The sequence below is a fragment of the Quercus robur genome, chromosome 3, assembly GCF_932294415.1.
Source record: "Quercus robur chromosome 3, dhQueRobu3.1, whole genome shotgun sequence".
Taxonomy (NCBI): domain Eukaryota; kingdom Viridiplantae; phylum Streptophyta; class Magnoliopsida; order Fagales; family Fagaceae; genus Quercus; species Quercus robur.
In genome coordinates, this window is record NC_065536.1 from 15,080,260 (window position 1) to 15,100,190 (window position 19,931).

General features: G+C 34.9%; 1 protein-coding gene across 1 annotated transcript; it reads right to left on the reverse strand.

Annotated features, from left to right (window-relative positions):
• Window positions 1-606: 606 nt before the first annotated feature.
• On the reverse strand, window positions 607-13,107 carry LOC126717231 (uncharacterized). The gene is made up of 5 exons (XM_050418702.1): window positions 12,986-13,107; window positions 10,472-12,564; window positions 9,036-9,602; window positions 1,332-1,504; window positions 607-1,238 (listed from the first exon to the last, which is right to left on the reverse strand). The coding sequence occupies exons 2-5, from the start codon at window positions 12,543-12,545 to the stop codon at window positions 825-827; spliced, it is 3,228 nt and encodes a 1,075-aa protein (XP_050274659.1). The 5' UTR covers window positions 12,546-12,564; window positions 12,986-13,107; the 3' UTR covers window positions 607-824.
• Between the last annotated feature and the right edge of the window lie 6,824 nt (window positions 13,108-19,931).

Genomic DNA, 19,931 nt, shown 5'->3' on the forward strand with positions numbered 1-19,931 from the left:
CATATAAACTGATAAATGAGTCTATGCTTAAATTGTTGTGTATCAAGCCTAATAACTCACGAGCTTGTTCATGAACAAATTTTCTTGCTTAGGCTCAGCTTGTTTATGAAACGAGCCTAAAACTAAGACTCAAGATTGACTTATTTATAAATAAACAAACATGAACAAACTTTTTATCAAGCCGAGCCCAAGTTGATCATGATTAGCTTGGTTCATTTTCAGTGACTCAAGTAGTCTCCTTTAGTAGGATGGGTCATTCTCATGTAAGCCCATTCACAGTAACGACAAAATGTAAGATGAAAGATCCACAGCTGAGCACCGTCCATACTCAACAAGCCTACTATCTTTTGTAGTCAGATACTTTCAAAACCAAGTTGTTGCACAAATGGCCATCCAAATAGATCATTGAAAGAATTCCCTAATGCTTTAGTGAGGGACTAGACTACTTTGGAAAACCATATATTGACATGCACACTTAATCATGAATGAATGGTATCATTGGTATGTATGCCATTCTTTCACCCAATTGATTCTCCAATAGTAGACTTACCATAACGTATAAGCAACCCATTAAAGACCATAAATGATACATACATAATGCAAAACTAAAGGTTTCAAAATTTTTCTATTACCATGTACTCATGTCTAGCCTCTCTACACTACAAAAGTTTGGATTATAAAGTGATTCATAGATGATGGGTACTAAGATGTTAAACGGTTAACCAAGGCTACCACTATACACTGATTTTCCAAAATTACTCAACTATACATTGGACTGTTACAGTGAGCATATCTAGGTTGTGAAATTATGGCTTAGCTTTAGGTCAGAAATGAAACAAGTAATGATTTCTAACAAACTGCTGCCCAGCACCCAAATAAGGAGAAAGACTGTAGTTGCCAGCATAACCAAAATGCCCATGGCCTCCATGAGCAGGAACTGGCATTGCATGGGGTCTGACAGTGGAGACAGCAGTTCGAGCACGTTTGTTTCTATTCTGCGGCTGCACTTGCTGCTTGCGGGCTGAACCGCTATTATCACATTTCTTCACATCTGGCTGTTTTGGTCCAACTTCGATGGCAGAGGTTGATGCAGCATTTCTCCTTTCGGCCTTTAGCTTTTCAAGCTCAAGAACACGTCTTTCAATGTCCTTGGGAGGGAACTGGGTTTCAAGGTTGTAATCTGTAATGCATCCCAATACGTCTCTTAGAGCTGCTATTTCTCTATTTGCGGCCTTATCCTGCGAGCATTCATTCACGTGTAAGATGGGCAAAAGTATCTAGACTAGGAAGTTGGCATTTCATGGAAAAGGAGGAAGATAGCTATAGGATACCTTTTCTTCAAGTGATTTCTTTCTCTTGCATGAGTTCTTTGTAGAGCTCCTTGAATTCTCCAAGTATTTTTTTAAGAGTGGTACTGGTGGAAACTTGTCAACCAACTTGAAGGCACAAATAAATCTAACAGCCTTAATATAGATCTTCCTCTCAATAAGATTCTTAATAAAATCTGTAAAATGTAAAAAAAAATTGCAGGCTAATCAAACTGCCCCATAGAAGTTCCAATACGCATATGATTAAAATAAAAGCACCACCTAAATAACAGAAGCCGGTATGGATAAATGCATCAGGCAGACCCAATTAACACATAATAGAAATGACAGCAAACTAAACACCTAACAAAAATGATATAGGACAAATGGGAGAACTTGCCTATGTGCGCTTGTGGTGGGTTGATATCGAATTAAGCTGATGTCTCTCCCTCCCCCACCCCTCCCCCACACCATCAACCACCCCCCCCCCCCCCCCTCCTCTACTCCCTCTCTCTTCCCCTTCCTACCACCGGCTGTACCACATTTTCCTTCCCTCCCTCCCTATCCTTTTCTATTTCCATCTCAACTCCCACCTTTTGGTTTACCTCCATACACCTTTTGTCATCCCTCTATCCCTTCTAGTTTTTGCCTACCGTCACACCCCTTACAACCATCCACATTGCCTAATAAACCTTCTGTGCCTACACCTCCATTGTTACCCGTTATCTCCCTACCTAAAACTGATACCGTTATCTCCCTACCTAAAACTGACACCAAACCAGCTTCAAACCTTATTATACCTCTCCCACTGTATCGGTTCAGGGGGGTAGAAAGATTCCTTCCTGTATTGATGCAAAGCTTTTCTCTTTTTCTTTCAATGATGGGCGACATGATTCGTATGCTATTCATGAGAGCAGCCGGCATTTCAAGCATACTATCTGGGTAGGACGTAAAGGATTGGAGTGGATCCTTTCTTGTTTTGCTAATATTCGTGATTGGGTTCCGGGGAAAGTTTCCATGTGCAAACGGTTCCGGGATAAAAATAAGTTGTTGGAATTTTGTGGGAGGTCGAATAAGGCTGGTGTTTTTGTGGTCATAGCTGAATACTTTGGCAGGGCTCGCTGAGGGGGTGTTATGATATCAACAAGTTCCAATCGTGCAAGTTGGTCTTTGTTTCAGAGAGAGATGAGGGATTTTTTCATTGGTGCTAAACTAGTTTCTATGGCTGAAGCATCCTCCAAAAATGGTGGTGGTGGAGGTGGTCAGTCTGCTGGTGGTGACCGGAGTGGGAAAATTTTGTCTACTGTTGGTCATCAGCGTAAGTTTAGGAATTTTGAAAAATTTGGAGCTATCTTGGGGCAGAACAGGATTCCTGGAGGCCATGTAGAGAATGGTTTAGTTTTAAAAGGCAAAGTCTCAGTCATTAATGGCAGACCCACGCGGACTTGTACTTTTAAGTTGACCCCTGCTTGTTTGGCTTTGAGAGTGTGCAAAATGGAGGGCAGGAAACGTTCTGTGACTTACCTGGATGCAAAGGATTTCAGTTGGTCCAAGGATGTAAGTGGCGGGCCAGAAATTATTAAACATTCTGGTGGGCTTGCCCAAGCCCAGCCCGTGGATACTGTTTCTCCACTTAAGGGCACTTTGGTCAAACCTGCGGCCTTAAAGGATTCTTTTGAGGGTTAGGCTTCGTGGGCTATAGGGGAGAGCTCCAGAGGAAGCTCAAGGAAGGTTCTTGGGTCGCCGGTGCCAGCAGCGGTTCCAACGAGCACGATGGAGGTTTCCGGGTCGCCGGTGACAGCGGCGACGTCGGCGAGTGCAACGGTGGGGTCCTTTCTTGGGTTTTCCGGCACGGTGGTGACCAATCGAAGGATGGGGGACGTGACCCATACTCCGATAGCTGGTGATGGCAAGGCCGATGCTACCCATAACTCTTTTTCTCCTTTGTCAGGTCTAGGTAGTGGGGAGGGTCTCTATTTTGGAGGAGAGATGACTTTATGGTGGATTCAAGTGAGAAGGGAGGAGATTGGAGTAGTCCTAATGCTGAGCCTGTGTTGCCAAGCCAAGTGGGTGGGTTTGAGTTGCTTTAGGATGGGCCTGAGCATCTACTGAGTCAGTGGAAGCACAGGGTGGTTAATCCTAGTGATTTTTTTCATGGTGAGGATGAGAATGGTTTTTTGGAATGCTCACCTCTTTCTAAATGGGATCCCAATGGACATAAGAAGTTAGAGGTGATCCAGGAAGGTGATGAGGGAGAGTTTCGGGGGTCAGCGGGGGAAATTCGAAATGGGTTTGTAGTTTGATGAAATTTTTTTGTAGAATTGTGGGTTTTCCTATTGTGAAGCATGAAGATCAATGCCTGGCTCTGTTTTGTCTTCTCAAACAAGACTGTGTTGATGTTGTTAGTGTTGGGTCTTCTAATGGTAATGTGAACTCTAAGCAGAAAGGGCTTAGGGAACTCAAAGGTTTGTTTTCCTCTATTAATTATGATGGGGTAGCATCTAAGGGGAGGAATAGAGACCTCTCAGTAGGTATGGGGCGATTACTAGTTTTAAATGAGTTTACGATTGCTATCTTGGAATGTTAGGGGATTAAATAATCCTCAGAAGCGAGAAGTATGTAAAAATCTTCTCAAGGAGTGGAAGTGTGATATAGTTTGCTTTCAAGAAACTAAGCTGTCTTCTTTAAACTCTTTTGTTGTTCGAAGCCTTTGGGGTAGTCCATTCCTGGATTGGGTTGTTCTAGATGCAGTCAATACTGTAGGGGGGGTGTTACTAGTTTGGGACAAGAGAGTTTTTGAAAAAGTTGATTGTGCTGTTGGGCGGTTTTCTGTTAATGTTTTATTCAAGGGGTTGTAGATGATTTTGTATGGACTTGTTCAGGAGTGTATGGGCCTAATAAGGATTCTCAACGAGGTGCTCTGTGGGAAGAACTCTCAAGGATGCACTCCAGGTGGAATTCGGCATGGTGTGTTTTTGGGGATTTCAATACCATTCGATATCCGAGTGAGAGATTTGGTTGTGAGGCTTTTAGTCCGGCAATGTTTGCTTTTTCAGACTTTATTGAGGCTAATTACCTTGTGGACTTATCCCTTGAAGGGGCTTCCTTTACTTGGTTTAGAGATTCGGGGTCAAATTGTATGTCAAGAATTAATAGAACCTTGGCATTGGTGGATTGGGTGGATCACTTTGGAAACGTGTCTCAAAGGGTTCTCCCTCATGTAGTTTCTGATCATTGCCCTCTGTTGGTGGTGGCGGGTAATGTTAATAAAGGCCAGAGTGCCTTTAAGTTCGAGAATATGTGGTTGAAAGAAGAGGGTTTTGTAGAGAGGGTTCGGCAATGGTGGAATGGGTATTGCTTTTCGGGTTCTCCTAGCTTTATTCTGGGTCGTAAATTAAAAGCTCTTAAAGAGGACTTGAAAAAGTGGAATAAGGAGGAATTTGGGGATTTGGCCTTTAGGAAGAAATGTCTTTTATCAGAATTGTTGGGTTCGGATGCTAGGGAGGACCTGTCAGGCCTTTCTCATGAGGATCAAACTTGGCATACTTAGATTAAAGGAGAGATTGCACATCTTGCCTCTTTGGAGGAGATTTCTTGGAGACAAAAGTCCCAGTTTTTATTTGTGAAGGAAGGGGACAATAATACTCACTTTTTTCATCGAGTTGCAAACTCCCATAGAAGAACTAATTATCTTCGGGGTATAAAAGTGGATGATGTCCTCTATGAGGATGAGGAAGAGGTGCGGTTTAAGGTGGTCCATTTTTATCAGAGTTTGTACACTGAGTCAGATACTTGGCGCCCTTCTATGGATGGATTAGAGTTTACTAGCATTGAAGAGGACGAGCGGCTTGAATTAGAGAGGGACTTTTCTAAGGAGGAAGTGGTAAAGGTTCTTCAAGAGATGGAGGATGATAAAGCCCCAGGTCCTGATGGTTTCACTATGGCTTTTTTTCAAAAATGCTGGAGTGTTATGGAAATAGATGTCATGGCTTTCTTTGATCATTTTCATAGGAGCTCAGAGTTTGAACGGTCTTTGAATGCTTCTTTTCTATCTCTAATTCCCAAAAAAAATAATGCTTTGAATATTAAAGATTTTAGGCCTACCAGCTGAGTAGGCAGTATGTATAAGCTTTTGTCCAAGGTTTTACCTAACAGATTGAGACGGGTGCCGGATAATCTTATTTCAGAGTCACAAAATTCTTTTGTTAGCGGCAGACAAATTTTGGATTAAGTGCTTATTGCCAACGAATGTTTAGACAGTAGACTGAAGTGTCGCACCTGATGGTGTGTAAGTTAGATATTGAGAAAGCTTGTGAATTGGGACACTTTGTTTTATCTGTTAAAAAGGATGGGATTTGGGGATAGATGAAGGAGATGGTTAAAGACTTGTGTCTCTACCATTCACTTCTCAGTTCTGGTTAATAGATCTCCTGCTGGTTTCTTTGGTAGCTCTAGAGGTCTCAGACAAAGCAATCCTTTGTCTCCCCTCCTATTTCTTTTGATCATGGAGGTCTTAAGTCATATCATGAAGAAAACTGAGGAAGGTGGTTTCATTCAAGGTTTTCATGTGGGTCCTATTAATTCTACTGGTATCCGTGTTTCTCATCTTTTATTTGCTGATGATACCATTCTTTTCTGTGATGCCTCTAGAGAGCAGATTCTGTCTATTAGGCTAGCTTTGACTTGTTTTCAAGCTTTTACAGGTTTAAAGGTGAATGTGGGGAAAAGTGAAATTGCCCCTGTTGGGGAGGTGCGTAATATTCAGTCTTTGGCTAATATCCTTCAGTGCAGAGTGGGCAGTTTGCCTATGACTTACTTGGATATGCCGTTGGGAACTTTATATAAAACACCCTCCATTTGGAATCCGATCCTAGAGAGGATGGAAAAGAAGCTTTCAGGTTGGAAGCGGCTTTATTTGTCAAAGGGTGGTAGACTCACCTTGTTGAAGAGTACCCTTTCAAGCCTTCCGACTTATTACCTTTCCCTTTTTACTATCCCCAAAGCTGTGGCTACTAGATTGGAACGCACTCAAAGGAACTTCTTGTGGGGTTCATCCGTTGAGTGTTTCAAATATCCTTTGGTGGCTTGGGAAAAGGTTTGCTTACCGTGTGAGTTGGGTGGTTTAGGAATTCGGAAGTTGGCATCTTTTAATCAGGCCCTTTTAGGGAAATGGCTTTGGAGGTATGGCCATGAAACCTCTCATCTGTGATGAAGGGTCATAGCCATGAAATATGGGGAGGGAAAAGGGGGTTGGTGCACTAGAGCTTGTAGTAGGGCCCATGGTTGTGGGTTATGGCGGAGTATTAGTGAAGGGTGGGAAACTTTCGCTAAGCATTTCTCTGTTATGGTGGGGGATGGATCTCATATTCTTTTTTGGCATGATAAGTGGACTGGGGATGTCCCTCTTAAAAGTTTTTATCCTTAGTTATTTTTGTGTTCAGCTAATAAGGAGGCTTGTATTTTTGATGTGTTAAGCCCTTCAGTGGGTGATAATGACAGAGTGTGGAGTTTAAGATTTCAGAGGGAATTCAATAATTGGGAGTTGGCGGCTTCCTACTCCCTTCTTCATTTAATCCAAACTCGAATCCCTAGGGGTGAAGGGTGTGACAGGCTTTGTTGGAATCTTAATGGCAGTGGGAAGTTTGATACTCGGTCTTTCTATCATAAGATTCGTAATGCAGCTCTCCCCACCTTCCCTTGGAAGGGTATTTGGAAAGTTAAGGTTCCTAAAAGGGTGGCTTTTTTTATGTGGATAGCAGCTCATGGTCAGATTCTAATTTTGGATAATCTTATGCTTCGTGGTCACCCATTGGCAAATCGTTGTTATTTGTGTTGTTGTAATGCGGAATCTGTGGATCACTTGTTACTTTTTTGTCCGATAGCTCATTCTTTGTGGATGTATATGCTTCGGTTGTTTGGGATCGATTGGGTCATGCCAGGTTCAATTGAAGACTTATTATTCTGTTGGTTTCATTGGCTTGGGAAGCATAGTTCTAATATTTGGGATTTGGTCCCAAGCTGTTTAATGTGGGCTATTTGGTCTGAATGGAATTGGTGGGCTTTTAAGGATGAGGGGAAAACTGTGGTTTAGTTATTAGAGTTTTGCCAGAGGACCCTCTTTGATTGGTCTCGATATTGGGGTTTCTCGGATTGTTCTACCCTTACGGATTTTATTTCTTCTATTAGAATAGATTAGGGGCTGTTTTTGTCTTGTTGTTTCTTTTTTCCATTGTTCACTACCGTGAACTCTTTGTGTTTCTCTTGCTTTTCTTTTATTAATAATATTCTCTTCTTACTTATCAAAAAAAAAAAAAAGTTTAGGAAGATTTGTAGATTTTGGGTTTAGAACCTTTTTGAAGAAGGATTAGGGTTTGAGAACGAATATGGGTTCACTAGAAAAGGAAAAATATTTAATTTTGGGTTGAAGAGAGAGAGAGAGAAACAGATATAGAATTTCTCCAAATCAGTAAGTGTTAACACTACACAAAAACAGTGTGAATGAACAGTACTTATGAACAGTTTTGTGAACATAATATCACAAGAAAGAAGAGAAAGGGAGGAAACAGAATACTAAGGCCAACTTGCCTATACTCAAAACACAATATTTTATTGATCAACTCTGACTTGTTTGAGTATAGTAAGATACCTATATAGACCATAACTCTCTAACTTTTCTGAGCAGAAAACTTCTACTTTGAGTAGTAAACCAAACCTTAAATTAAACCAAAACCCACACATATTTGATAAGTAAACAAAATAAGACTTACTTATTAATATAATAAAGAAAACCCAAGGCCCATAACTATGGCCCATACCCAATAATTGTAGACTAACTAAAATACCCTTAACTCTAGAATGACCATATAAAGCATAAAACTTAATACACTACTATGGATACTTTATTCTTGAGCTTTGCCTTAACCGTAGACTTCCAAATAGGAAATTGTTTCTCTAACCATGCTATGGTTGCGCCATCAAAATATCCAAACTAAAATTGACTTGTACTTAAAGAAACTAAACCCCACACGCTTAGAATTTTTTAAGCATAACTCAAAGACTAAAATATCCTTAATTGGTAGGAATTACAAAAATTATCAATCTTCCCTAGATAAAAAAAGAAAAAAGAAATAATAAATCTTGTAAAATAAAGAGCCAAATATAAAAACTATATTAACTCTATACTCCTAACAACATACCATCAAAACCATAGTATTCTTGCTTCAATTGTACATGTATGGAGTTATGGACCCATGAAACAAATCTTGAAATCAATAAAATTGCAAAAGTAGTTCTCACAGAAATAACAAATCAATATTGCATGGTTTCTTCACTCATCAGTCAGAAAAGTAAGTAATGTACACAGCACATCAATAACTCAAGTTGGCCCATCTCATCAATGGGCAAAGGTCAGCAAACTGCAGCCCTTCAAGAACCCCAAGGACAATATTCTTCCAATCACAAACAAGAACAGAATTCTAGAAGTTTCAACCAGCCTAGAAAATAAATGCTATAAATTGCACAAAAACTACAAATCAAAAAGGCATGTTGGGCCAATGAGCTCTAACTCAAATGACATTTCCCCTCCCCATAAGAATGTGATAGAGGGTGAGGTGGAAGATTCAAGACCCATTGGATGCATGTTTAACTTACTAACAAAAAAAAGGGACAAACATATACAGACATGCACATGGAGTGATGATGGGTAGATTCAATATTCAGAAAACATACCAGGAATCTGATCTATGAAGCCAAGGGTCTGACATACTTCTAGAGCCTGTTTATACTCTGCAACAACTTCAAAAAGCTTTAAAATCTCTTCTCTATTGAATGAAGATGTCAATTCATAAGTAGCTAGAAGCAGCAAAAAAGCCAAAACCTCCAAAGAATTAATAGCACTGGCTGTGAATTTCATTTTCCACTCAACCGCCAGTTTCATTGCTTCTTCTTTAACTTGTGGAGGTATCTGTGGTGAGAGACTCTTAAGCTGCTGTAGCATTAAGATGTAGCTCTTCATGATACCTGCTTCAAAACCTGTGTCTCCCTTCTCCCAAATATAAGGAAAAGAGCCTTGCATCACATCCAAAACAAGCTTTGCTGGATCCGATAACAGTTGAGGAGAAGCTAATATTTCGTTGCACGTCAAATCAGCCCCATTCAGTTGCTCATTCAGGAACTGCAAACTCCCATATGTGGTGGCATTTAATTGAAGATTTACAGAAGAAGAACAAGCAACATTTTTGGCTGGTAGATATTCAAGCTGCTCCATTTTAACTTGGGAATGAAGAGCACTGGCCACTGGACAGGTAGAATGAATAGAAATCAGTGGGTAATTTATAAGAATTTTCTGTATTGAATATAAAGCATACTTATCGCATTAAATTTTCTTTCAAGCAATACAAATCATCAGAAACTCAAGGAAGAAGTTATATTTGGACTGCCAAATTCTTAAAAGACCAAATTTAAGCCTTGGATTCACTAGAGATGATGTTGGAAGAAAGGGACAGCATATCTGGATTATTTCCTTACAATCATTATCACAATTATACCATAATTTATTACTAGCTGTGTTAGACATTAATGTGGGGGAGGACAAGGAAATAGTGAAGATAGTGTGTTAATCAATAAGCATCCCAGGAATATAACTAAATAACTGATGAATGAATAAACTGTATAGTGTTAAACAATAAAATCTCAAAATGGTAACGCCTAATAAGACATTAAAGTGTTCAAACAAGGCATTTTGCAATAAATATCATTGCTGCCAACAACCAATGGATTAACTATGTGCAGAAAAACTTATCCCATGACCAGTCCCAGGGCAATGGCAGCAGTCCTGCTCCACAAAGGAATGGAATCTGACACAACATAATGACAGAAAAAGTCCCAAACCCGTAAGGAAGGGTCATTAACATTTTTAAGCTTTTCAGTGAGGTCTAGAGGGCAAAAATATTATCAAAATTGGTTTCATCATATAAAATAAAATAAGAAAGATGTATAAGCCTCTCATTTCAAAGAACATTAGGGACATCACAATTGCTAATTCAAATATTCACAATAGATTAAAAGAAGAAAAAAATTAAGATCACCTATTTTAGCCTTGAAGTTTAGGCAAATCAAATTAAAAATATGAGAGAGAGAGAGAGAGAGAGAGAGAGAGAGATTACCAGGTGCTTTATATATGATCCCAAGGGTTCGACATAATTCAGGTGCCAGTCTATGCTGATCAATAGTGAGAAAAAGACTCCGTAGCTCATCTTCATTAAAGCCAGAGCCCAATCCAAATGTTGCCAAGAGCTGCAGAAAACCCAAAACCTCCAGACCATTATCTTTGTCCACTTTCATCTTTGCCTTCCATTCAACTGCCAATTTCATTGCTGCTTCTCTCACCTGAGGCTTAACAACTTTTGAGGTTTTCATTAACTGCTCTAACAAAAGAATACAACTCCTCCTGATAATATTCACATCAAACACCATATCTCCCTCCCTTGAATGTGGAGGGTAAAACCCATGCATTGCATCTAGCACCAACTTCGAAGGGTCAGATGCTGTTTGAAGAATTGTAGAGACTTCACCACGCACCATCTCATGCCTTTGTAAATTCTTATTCAAGAGCAACTGCAAACTTCGTCCATCCATGGTGGTGTGGGATCTCAAAGATGCAGGGTAAGGATCAACAATAGCATTGTTGGCAGGTGTGTGTTCATGTTGCTTGGTCTTCACTTGAGAAGGAAGGTCATTAGTGTTCCCCTTCAATTCCTTCTCTTTTATAGTCTCTTTCAGTGATATTTGTATTGAATCAAATTTTTTCTCTCTCAATTCAAGCTCCTTGACTCGTTCTTTGACTTTCCTTTCTCTCATTTCAAGATTATTTTTTATTGAATCAAATTGTTTCTCTTTCAAATCAAGTTCCTTGACTCGTTCTTTGACTTGCCTTTCTCTCATTTCAAGATTATGTGAACGTTCGTCCAATGACTTCTTGAGTGAGGCAAGATGCTTCTCTTTCAATTCAAGTTCTTTGAGCCCTTCATTCACTGTTTCTTGGACAAATTTCAGTTGCTTCTCCTTTGATTCAAGAGAATCAGTGCACTCTTTGACGGACTTTTCTACCAAATAAAGTTCCTTCTCCTTTGATTTTTGTTCCTTAAAACATTCCACAATTGCTTTCTGAATTGATCTAAGCTCTTCCTGTTTTGATTTGAACTCCTTGTCACACTCTTTAATCAAATTCTGTCTAGAATTCAGTTGATTTCCTTTAAATTCAAGTTCCTCGTTGAGTTCTTCAATAGATCTTCGGATTGCATTATGCTCCCTCTGTTTTAGCTCAAAATCTTCACAAAATTTTCTATACAATTCTTCGACTGAATCAAGTTGCTTCTCCTTGGACTGAACTTCTTTAGACTGGTCTATCAATTTCTTCTCTATCAAATCTAATATCTTCTTTTTTGACTTAATTTTTTCTGAACTCTCTTTAATGCAACCATCAATAGACTCAATTTCATTCTCTTTCACTTTCAGCTCCATTGTCCGCTCTTTGATTAACTTCCCTATTTGATCAAATTGCTTTTCTTTCGATTCAAGCTCTTCACTATTTTCTTCAATCAATATTTTGATAGACTCCAAATGTTTCTCCTTTGACTTAAGCTCTATTGCTTTCTCCTCAATCAACTTTTGAACCCCACACAGTTCCCTCTCTTTCAACACAAACTTTTCAGCCCAATCTTTTATTCTTTTTTTCGCTAACTCCACTTCCTTCCCTTTCATCATGACTTCATCACTATACTTATCTAACAAGTCCTTCACGGTCTCCAACTGCTTCTCTTTCAATCCCAATTTGTCACAACACTCCTCAAACGACTTCTCCAACCAATCCAGTTCCTCTTTTTTCAACTCGAGGTCCCTAGAGTACCGTCCCATTGATTTTTGCATTAAAACCAGTTGCTCCTTATTCAACTGAAGCTTCTCCAGCACCAAACCCAATTCAATTTCCTTTGCACCAAGCTCACTCTGCACTAAACCCAATTGTTTCACCTTCAAACCCATCTCTTTTTCGCGCTCCTCGAGTTCTTTGAACTGGGTTTCAATGGACTTCCTTGTGGAATCCAAGTGTTCCTCCAAGTCTTTCCATTGAAGTGTGAGTATAAGGATTGAAGACGCTTGAGCATTCAAGGCCTCAAACGCTTTCCTCAAACCACTCTGCTTCAAATCTAATAGCTTTAAATCTGAAGCCACTTTCTCCATTGCTACATAAAAATTGTACCTTTCTTGTCCAAAAAAGAAAAGCAAGAAACCCTTAAGAAAAAAATTCAAAACCCAGATATAAAAAACAGTACTGACCCAGAAAAAAACTACTTTCTTATTCTTTTCTGTTTTCACTTTTCAACTTTTCAAAAACATACATTTTGTGTTTTTAGAGACTGAAAACCCTAAAACCCTAGCCAAGCAATCCAAACGCTAGAGAGAATTTGAAGAAATATATATAGTTTTGTTTTTTTGTTTTGGATGAATAAATAAATAAATGTAAATATTTAAAAAAATAACTAATACTAGTGTATTGTACAGACTACAAAGACGGCGTGTTTTGCGTGAATGAATAAATGTAATTAATATATTACCAAAAATAAAAAAATTAGTGAAAGTCAAACATCAATGGTGGAAAAAAGTTTTATGGTTTTACTTACAGAGACGAAGTCCGAGGTCGGAGAAAGACAACAATTGCTTACAATTTTGTGAAAGCTATGCTCTGCTTTTTTTTCTTTTTTTTTCTCTGTTTCTTAACTTTTGGTTTTTACTTGGTGATGATTGAAACAGTGAGAGTCTTATAAAAGTGGGGCTTTGCAGAATTGGTTTTTATAAATACTAGTCGCTAACCCGTGCGATGCACGGGAAAACTATTAGAAAATAATAAAGCATGCATATATTAAAAGACAATTTAAGTTCATGTGTGCTTGCAAGGGATACATACCTAAATAGTTCTTGCGGTAGAAATAAAAGTCTTATCTTTGAGATAAAGAACTGATGTAAACAAACTAACCTTACATAAAACAAATTAAAAAAAAAATAAAAAAATATAAAACTGATGTCACGGGAAATTCAGCCTCATAGTAGTAATATATAAATCTCTTAAAACCTAAACCTAAACCTAAACATAAGGACTAAATATATAAACAAACTAACCTTACAAAAGCTGAACTTTATAAGTTAAAATCTATACTGTGAGTTGTAGATCTTGAATGTTATACCATGCGTTTAGGGCTTCCTACATTTGGAGAGAGAGAGAGAGAGTTTGCAGAAATCAAAGAAAATCTCTCTATAGCTTAAAAAACACAATATATTAAAATCAAAGAGATAAAATTTTCAGAGGACAAAATATTATAGATAATTTAAAAGAATTTTGATTTAATTCTTGAACACTGAATTGGAAATTGATTATATGAGTATTCAATAGTGAACAAAGTACTATGTATTAATTAATATATAAACAAAACTAACCTTATAAAAATTGAACTTTATAAGCTAAAATCTATACCGTGCATTGTAGATCTTGAATGCTTTACGTCTGGAGAGAGAGAGTTTGCAGAAACCGTGACTTTATATTTCTTAACTTGAGAGAGGGGTAAGGTTGCTAGGGTTTTGTAGATCTTGAATGCTTTAGGGCTTCCTACGTTTGAAGAAAGAGAGAGTTTGCAGAAACCGTGACTTTATATTTCTTAACTTGAGAGAGGGGTAAGGTTGTTAGGGTTTTGAGGAGTTATAATTTTTATTTATTTTTTATTTTTTAAATATTGTGCTGACGTGGAAAATTGTGGTGCCAGTAAAGATTTCGGTTTTATATATATATATAGATAAGAGATTTTTATTCCCACTTGTAAAACCGTACCTTCAAATATATCGTACTAGGTTGTTTTTTATCAGACTAGTCTAGTAGATTTTTGTTAAAAGACTAGTCTAGTAGTTAAAATCGAATAACACTAGAAGTTCTATTTTAAAGCAATAAAAAAAAAAAGTGAAGCCTCAAGTTTGATTTTGAATGATATATTCAAAATTTAAATAATTGATAGTAGTAGTAAATGTCGGTTTTTTTTTTTTTTTTTTTTTGAGAATATAGTAAATGTCGGTAAGGTTTTTTTTCTATACTACTATTTAAGGGACTTCTCCTGTTTGGATTCCACATTTTTTATGCCTAAGATACCCTCATCATACCCACTTACAAGTTTTCAACTACCAAGGATAGATATGTAAATTAAAACTCCTACACTTTAAAACCACAAACTCATGTACGCTTTACAGTTTCTATCTCACTTTCTCTCTCTCATTCTTCTTCAAATTAAAAACATTTAGTTTAGCTCTACATCCTCTTCTCTTTTTCTTCATATTAAAGATATTTACTGTCAAAGGCTTCAACAAATTTTCAGGTTCTATCTTTTGCAAGTTCCTCTTTGTTTTCTTTTCTTTTGTTTATGATTGACTTTCTTTAAGTTCTACTTTTTTTTTTCTTATATGTATCACGTTAACTCTTTTTTTTTCCCCTTCTTCTTTATTTTAAAATGTAATTTTGAAATAAATAGTTCCTTCATATACTCCATCATTGTACTTCTTAAAGAATTGTCATTTCATGTTGTAGGTATTGTGATCCAAAGATAGAGCTGTCTTATGCTACAAAAGAAGTATTCAAAATCATTCTCCAACAGTTAAACAGTATGGCTTCCTTTACCTCTTTTAATAGTCTTTGTTTACATATTTAAAATTATAACCATGATCACCTCATGAATAAATAGTAGTTTTTTTTTTCATTTGTGTAACTTTTTTGTATATCATTTACTACACCTTTTATATCAATCTAAATTATCAATTTTATATACACCTGTTTAGATTCCACATTTTTTATGCCTAAGATACCCTCATCATACCCACTTACAAATTTTCAACTACCGAGGATAGATATGCAAATTAAAACTCCTACACTTTAAAACCACAAACTCATGTACGCTTTACAGTTTCTATCTCACTTTCTCTCTCTCATTCTTCTTCAAATTAAAAACATTTAGTTTAGCTCTACATCCTCTTCTCTTTTTCTTCATATTAAAGATATTTACTGTCAGAGGCTTCAACAAATTTTCAGGTTCTATCTTTTGCAAGTTCCTCTTTGTTTTCTTTTCTTTTGTTTATGATTGACTTTCTTTAAGTTCTACTTTTTTTTTTTCTTATATGTATCACGTTAACTCTTTTTTTTTTCCCCTTCTTCTTTATTTTAAAATGTAATTTTGAAATAAATGGTTCCTTCATATACTCCATCATTGTACTTCTTAATGAATTGTCATTTCATGTTGTAGGTATTGTGATCCAAAGATAGGGCTGTCTTATGCTACAAAATAAGTATTCAAAATCATTCTCCAACAGTTAAACAGTATGGCTTCCTTTACCTCTTTTAATAGTCTTTGTTTACATATTTAAAATTATAACCATGATCACCTCATGAATAAATAGTAGTTTTTTTTTTTCATTTGTGTAACTTTTTTGTATATCATTTACTACACCTTTTATATCAATCTAAATTATCAATTTTATATACACCTTTTTTTTTTTTTGATAAGTAGATACATCTTTAACTCCCATTAAAATGTTGCCTACAAAATAGGATCACTCTCCTAATAGTTTTCAAATTACTTTATCCATTTAAAAAAATTAAAATTAAAATTAAAACAAACACACTTTTTTAGTAAAAAAAAAAAAAAAAACCCACATCTTCCGTTACAAACTATTTGATCTTAAATTTTTAGTTCCAACTCTCCAATATATCTTACGTTTCAAAAAAATATATATAACTGAAGGTAATTGTAAAAGTTGGATTGCTACACCTATTAAAACCACGTTTGTTCTCAAAAAAAAAAAAAAAAAAAAAAAAAAAAAAAAAAAAAAAAAGCCCACGTTCTCACATCCACCACAATATTATCCTTCTCCTTCAGTTTCTTTTTCCGTCATCCACCCAATCATCTTCCACCATCTTTCACTCTCACTTTGTTAAGTCTTCACAGTTTTTTCAAATCCTATTCATAAATTGATACATGTTTTGATGTCAAAATGGTAGGCCTCTGAATCTGAAATGGGCAAAGGCTCTCAGGGGCAGCTTGATGTATTTTCCCATTTTTCATATCTTTATTTTTTTATTCCATAATTTTTTTATCCACATAATTTATGACTATTATTTTTTTATCTACACAATGCAAGGCTACAACCACTAAACGTTTCCCAAATAACTGTAAATTTTCGAAATTCAAATTTCCAGTAAAATCTCACCATGTTCTCTATCACAATCTCTTTTATCCTTATATGCTATCACTACCAACATTTTCGGATAACTACTATTTTATTCAAATGTTTGCTTTATTCTATTTCTTTTTTTCTTTTTTTTGGAGAAGAATTTTCTATTTCTATTTGAATTCAAAAATTTCAAACACAAACTCTAACAAACTTAAGCTATTATCTTTAACAACATATACATTCAAACGTTGGTTTGTTAATTAAAGTTTTTTTTTTTTTTTAAATACTTGGTTTAACCCTAATTTTTATCTCTCTCAGGTTCACGTACGCACAAACTTTTTGGATTGCATTGAAGAGTCATTGGAATGGAATATTAGATAAGTTCGGGTGAGAGACTTTACAAGAATTATTATATGTATTAAACTTCACATAAAGTGGTTGTTATCTAAGAAACTGTTGTAAAAAAATTTCTTTTGTAATAGAAACTATATTTCTTTTGTATACAATTAACGTGTATCTCTTGTCATAAAATTTTCAAATTAAGCTTTTATTTACTTATGTTATGGACGTGTAGTAAATGACTAAATTTTAGGATTAAAAATACTACATTTTACGAATAGACAAAAAATGATAATTGTCATACATAAAATTTGAAAAAAAAAAAAAAAAAAAAAAAAAAAAACCCACATCAACAACACCAAGAACGTGAGAGACTTTACAAGAACTAGCCTCTGAGCACGCGCGCAGAGGCTCTTCTATTTTTTGGGTAAGGATTAATTTAGAGCATTTATTATAATTTGGAATTATTACATTTTTCAATCACAAAAAAAACCTAGGGGTGTGATGAGTGTCATGTATGGAGAAATAATTTTCCAATCACAATAATTTTTCATCACAAAAAAATCTAGGAGTGTGATTGGAAAATTATTTCTCCACACATGACACTCATCACACTCCTAGGGGTTTTTTTTTTGTGATTGAAAAATGTAATAATTCCAAATTATAATAAATGCTCAAAATTAATCCATGTACTATTTTAAAAATCCTACTTTTTATCCCACGTTAAGCATCTCACGTTTTCCTCTTTTTTTTTTTTTTTTTTAAATCTCTTCCATATTTTGGAAAAAAAAGACTCCTACAATAAAACTACTACTATAATTTCTCCATCTATATCCTTATATTTAGGCACTAACATATCTGATTTTGAAAGAAAATAAAATGCTAAATTTTAAGGAAAAAAATTTAAAGTCTAATATTCCATTCTTGTAAAGTCTCTCACGTTCTCTCTCTCTATCTATGTACTATTTAAAAAAGTCCCACTTTCTATCCCACGTTAAACATCTCAAGTTTTCCTTTTTTTTTAAAAAAAAAAAACCTTTTTGGTGTTGTTGATGTTTTTTTTTTTTAATTTTTTTTTTTTATGTATGACAGTTATCATTTAATTTAATCTTTAATTTACTTTTTGAAGTAAGTAATACGATTTTTTTTAATAAAAAATAAAATCGTTTTTACTGTTTTCTCTTTTTCGAAAATTCAAAGTATTTACATCTTGTACTTTGTCCTTTTTTTTTTAATATATATATATACACACATCTATCTATGTACTATTTTAAAAATCCTACTTTTTATCCCATGTTAAGCATCTCACGTTTTCCTCCTTTTTTTTTTTTTTTTTTTAAATCTCTTCCATATTTTGGAAAAAAAAGACTCCTACAATAAAACTACTACTATAAGTTCTCCATCCATATCCTTATATTTAGGCACTAACATACCTGATTTTGAAAGAAAATAAAATGCTAAATTTTAGGGAAAAAAATTTGAAGTCTAATATTCCATTCTTGTAAAGTCTCTCACGTTCTCTCTCTCTCTCTCTATCTATGTACTATTTAAAAAAGTCCCACTTTCTATCCCACGTTAAACATCTCAAGTTTTTTTTTTTTTTTTTTTTTAAAATTTTATGTATGACAGTTATCATTTTTTGTCTATTCCTAAAATGTAGTTTTTTTAATCCTAAAATTTAGTCATTTACTACACATCCATAACATAAGTAAATAAAAGCTTAAATTGAAAATTTTATGGCAAGAGATACACGTTAATTGTATACAAAAGAAATATAATTTCTATTACAAAAGAAATTTTTTTACAACAGTTTCTTAGGTAACAACTACTTTATGTGAGATTTAATACATATAATAATTCTTGTAAAGTCTCTCACCCGAACTTATCTAATATTCCATTCCAATGACTCCTCAATGCAATCCAAAAAGTTTGTGCATACGTGAACCTGAGAGAGATAAAAGAATTAGGGTTAAACCAAGTATTTTAAAAAAAAAAAAAAAAAAAACTTTAATTAACAAACCAACGTTAGCGTGCATGTTGTTAAAGATAATAGCTTAAATTTTGATAAGATCAACGTTAGAGTTTGTGTTTGATTTAAATTTTGATGGGATCATTTTTCCTAAAAATCCTATTAAAATTGTTCAGAATAAAGATACATATCTAACTCCCTACAAAATAGGACAACTTTCTGTTAGTTTTCAAAGCAAACTTCACTTTCCTTACTCACGTTTAAAATTATTCAGTCACCACCAACATTTCAAAATTAATTTTAAAAAAAAAAAAAAGAAAAGGAAAGAAAAAAAAGAAAAGAAAAGAAAGAGAGTTAACGTGATACATAAAAAAAAAAAAAAAAAAAAAAAAAAAAGAAAAAAAGAGTAGAACTCAAGGTTGCTACATACCTATATAAAAAAATAAAAAAAATTTAATGCCAAAAACATATACACTCAGTCACCACCAACATTTCAAAATTACATTTAAAAAAAAAAAAAGGACAGTTAACATGATACATTAACAAAAAAAAAAAATGTAGAACTAAAAAAATTTAATGCCAAAAACATATACAATGATGGTAAAAAAAAAAAAAAAAAAAAAAATTTATAAAAAAAACATATATATATATATATATGAAGAAGGAAAAAAAAAAAGAAGTGAAGTGAGGAAGGAGAAGGAAATAGTAATTGATCATTTATATGTAACTATTTTTATTTCAATTCAAAATTTTTAAATAAAATGTAAACAAAGACTATTAAAAGAGGTAAGGGAAGCCATACTGTTTAACTGTTTACAAATGATTTTGAATGCTTCTTTTGTAGCATAAAGCAGCCCTGTCTTTGGATCACAATACCTACAACATGAAATGACAATTAATTAAAAAGTACAATGGTAGAGTATATGAAGGAATCATTTATTTCAAAATTACATTTTAAAAAAAAAAGAAGAAAAAAAAAAAAGAGTTAACGTGATACATAAAAGAAAAAAAAAAAAGTAGAACTTAAAGAAAGTCAATCATAAACAAAAGAAAAGAAA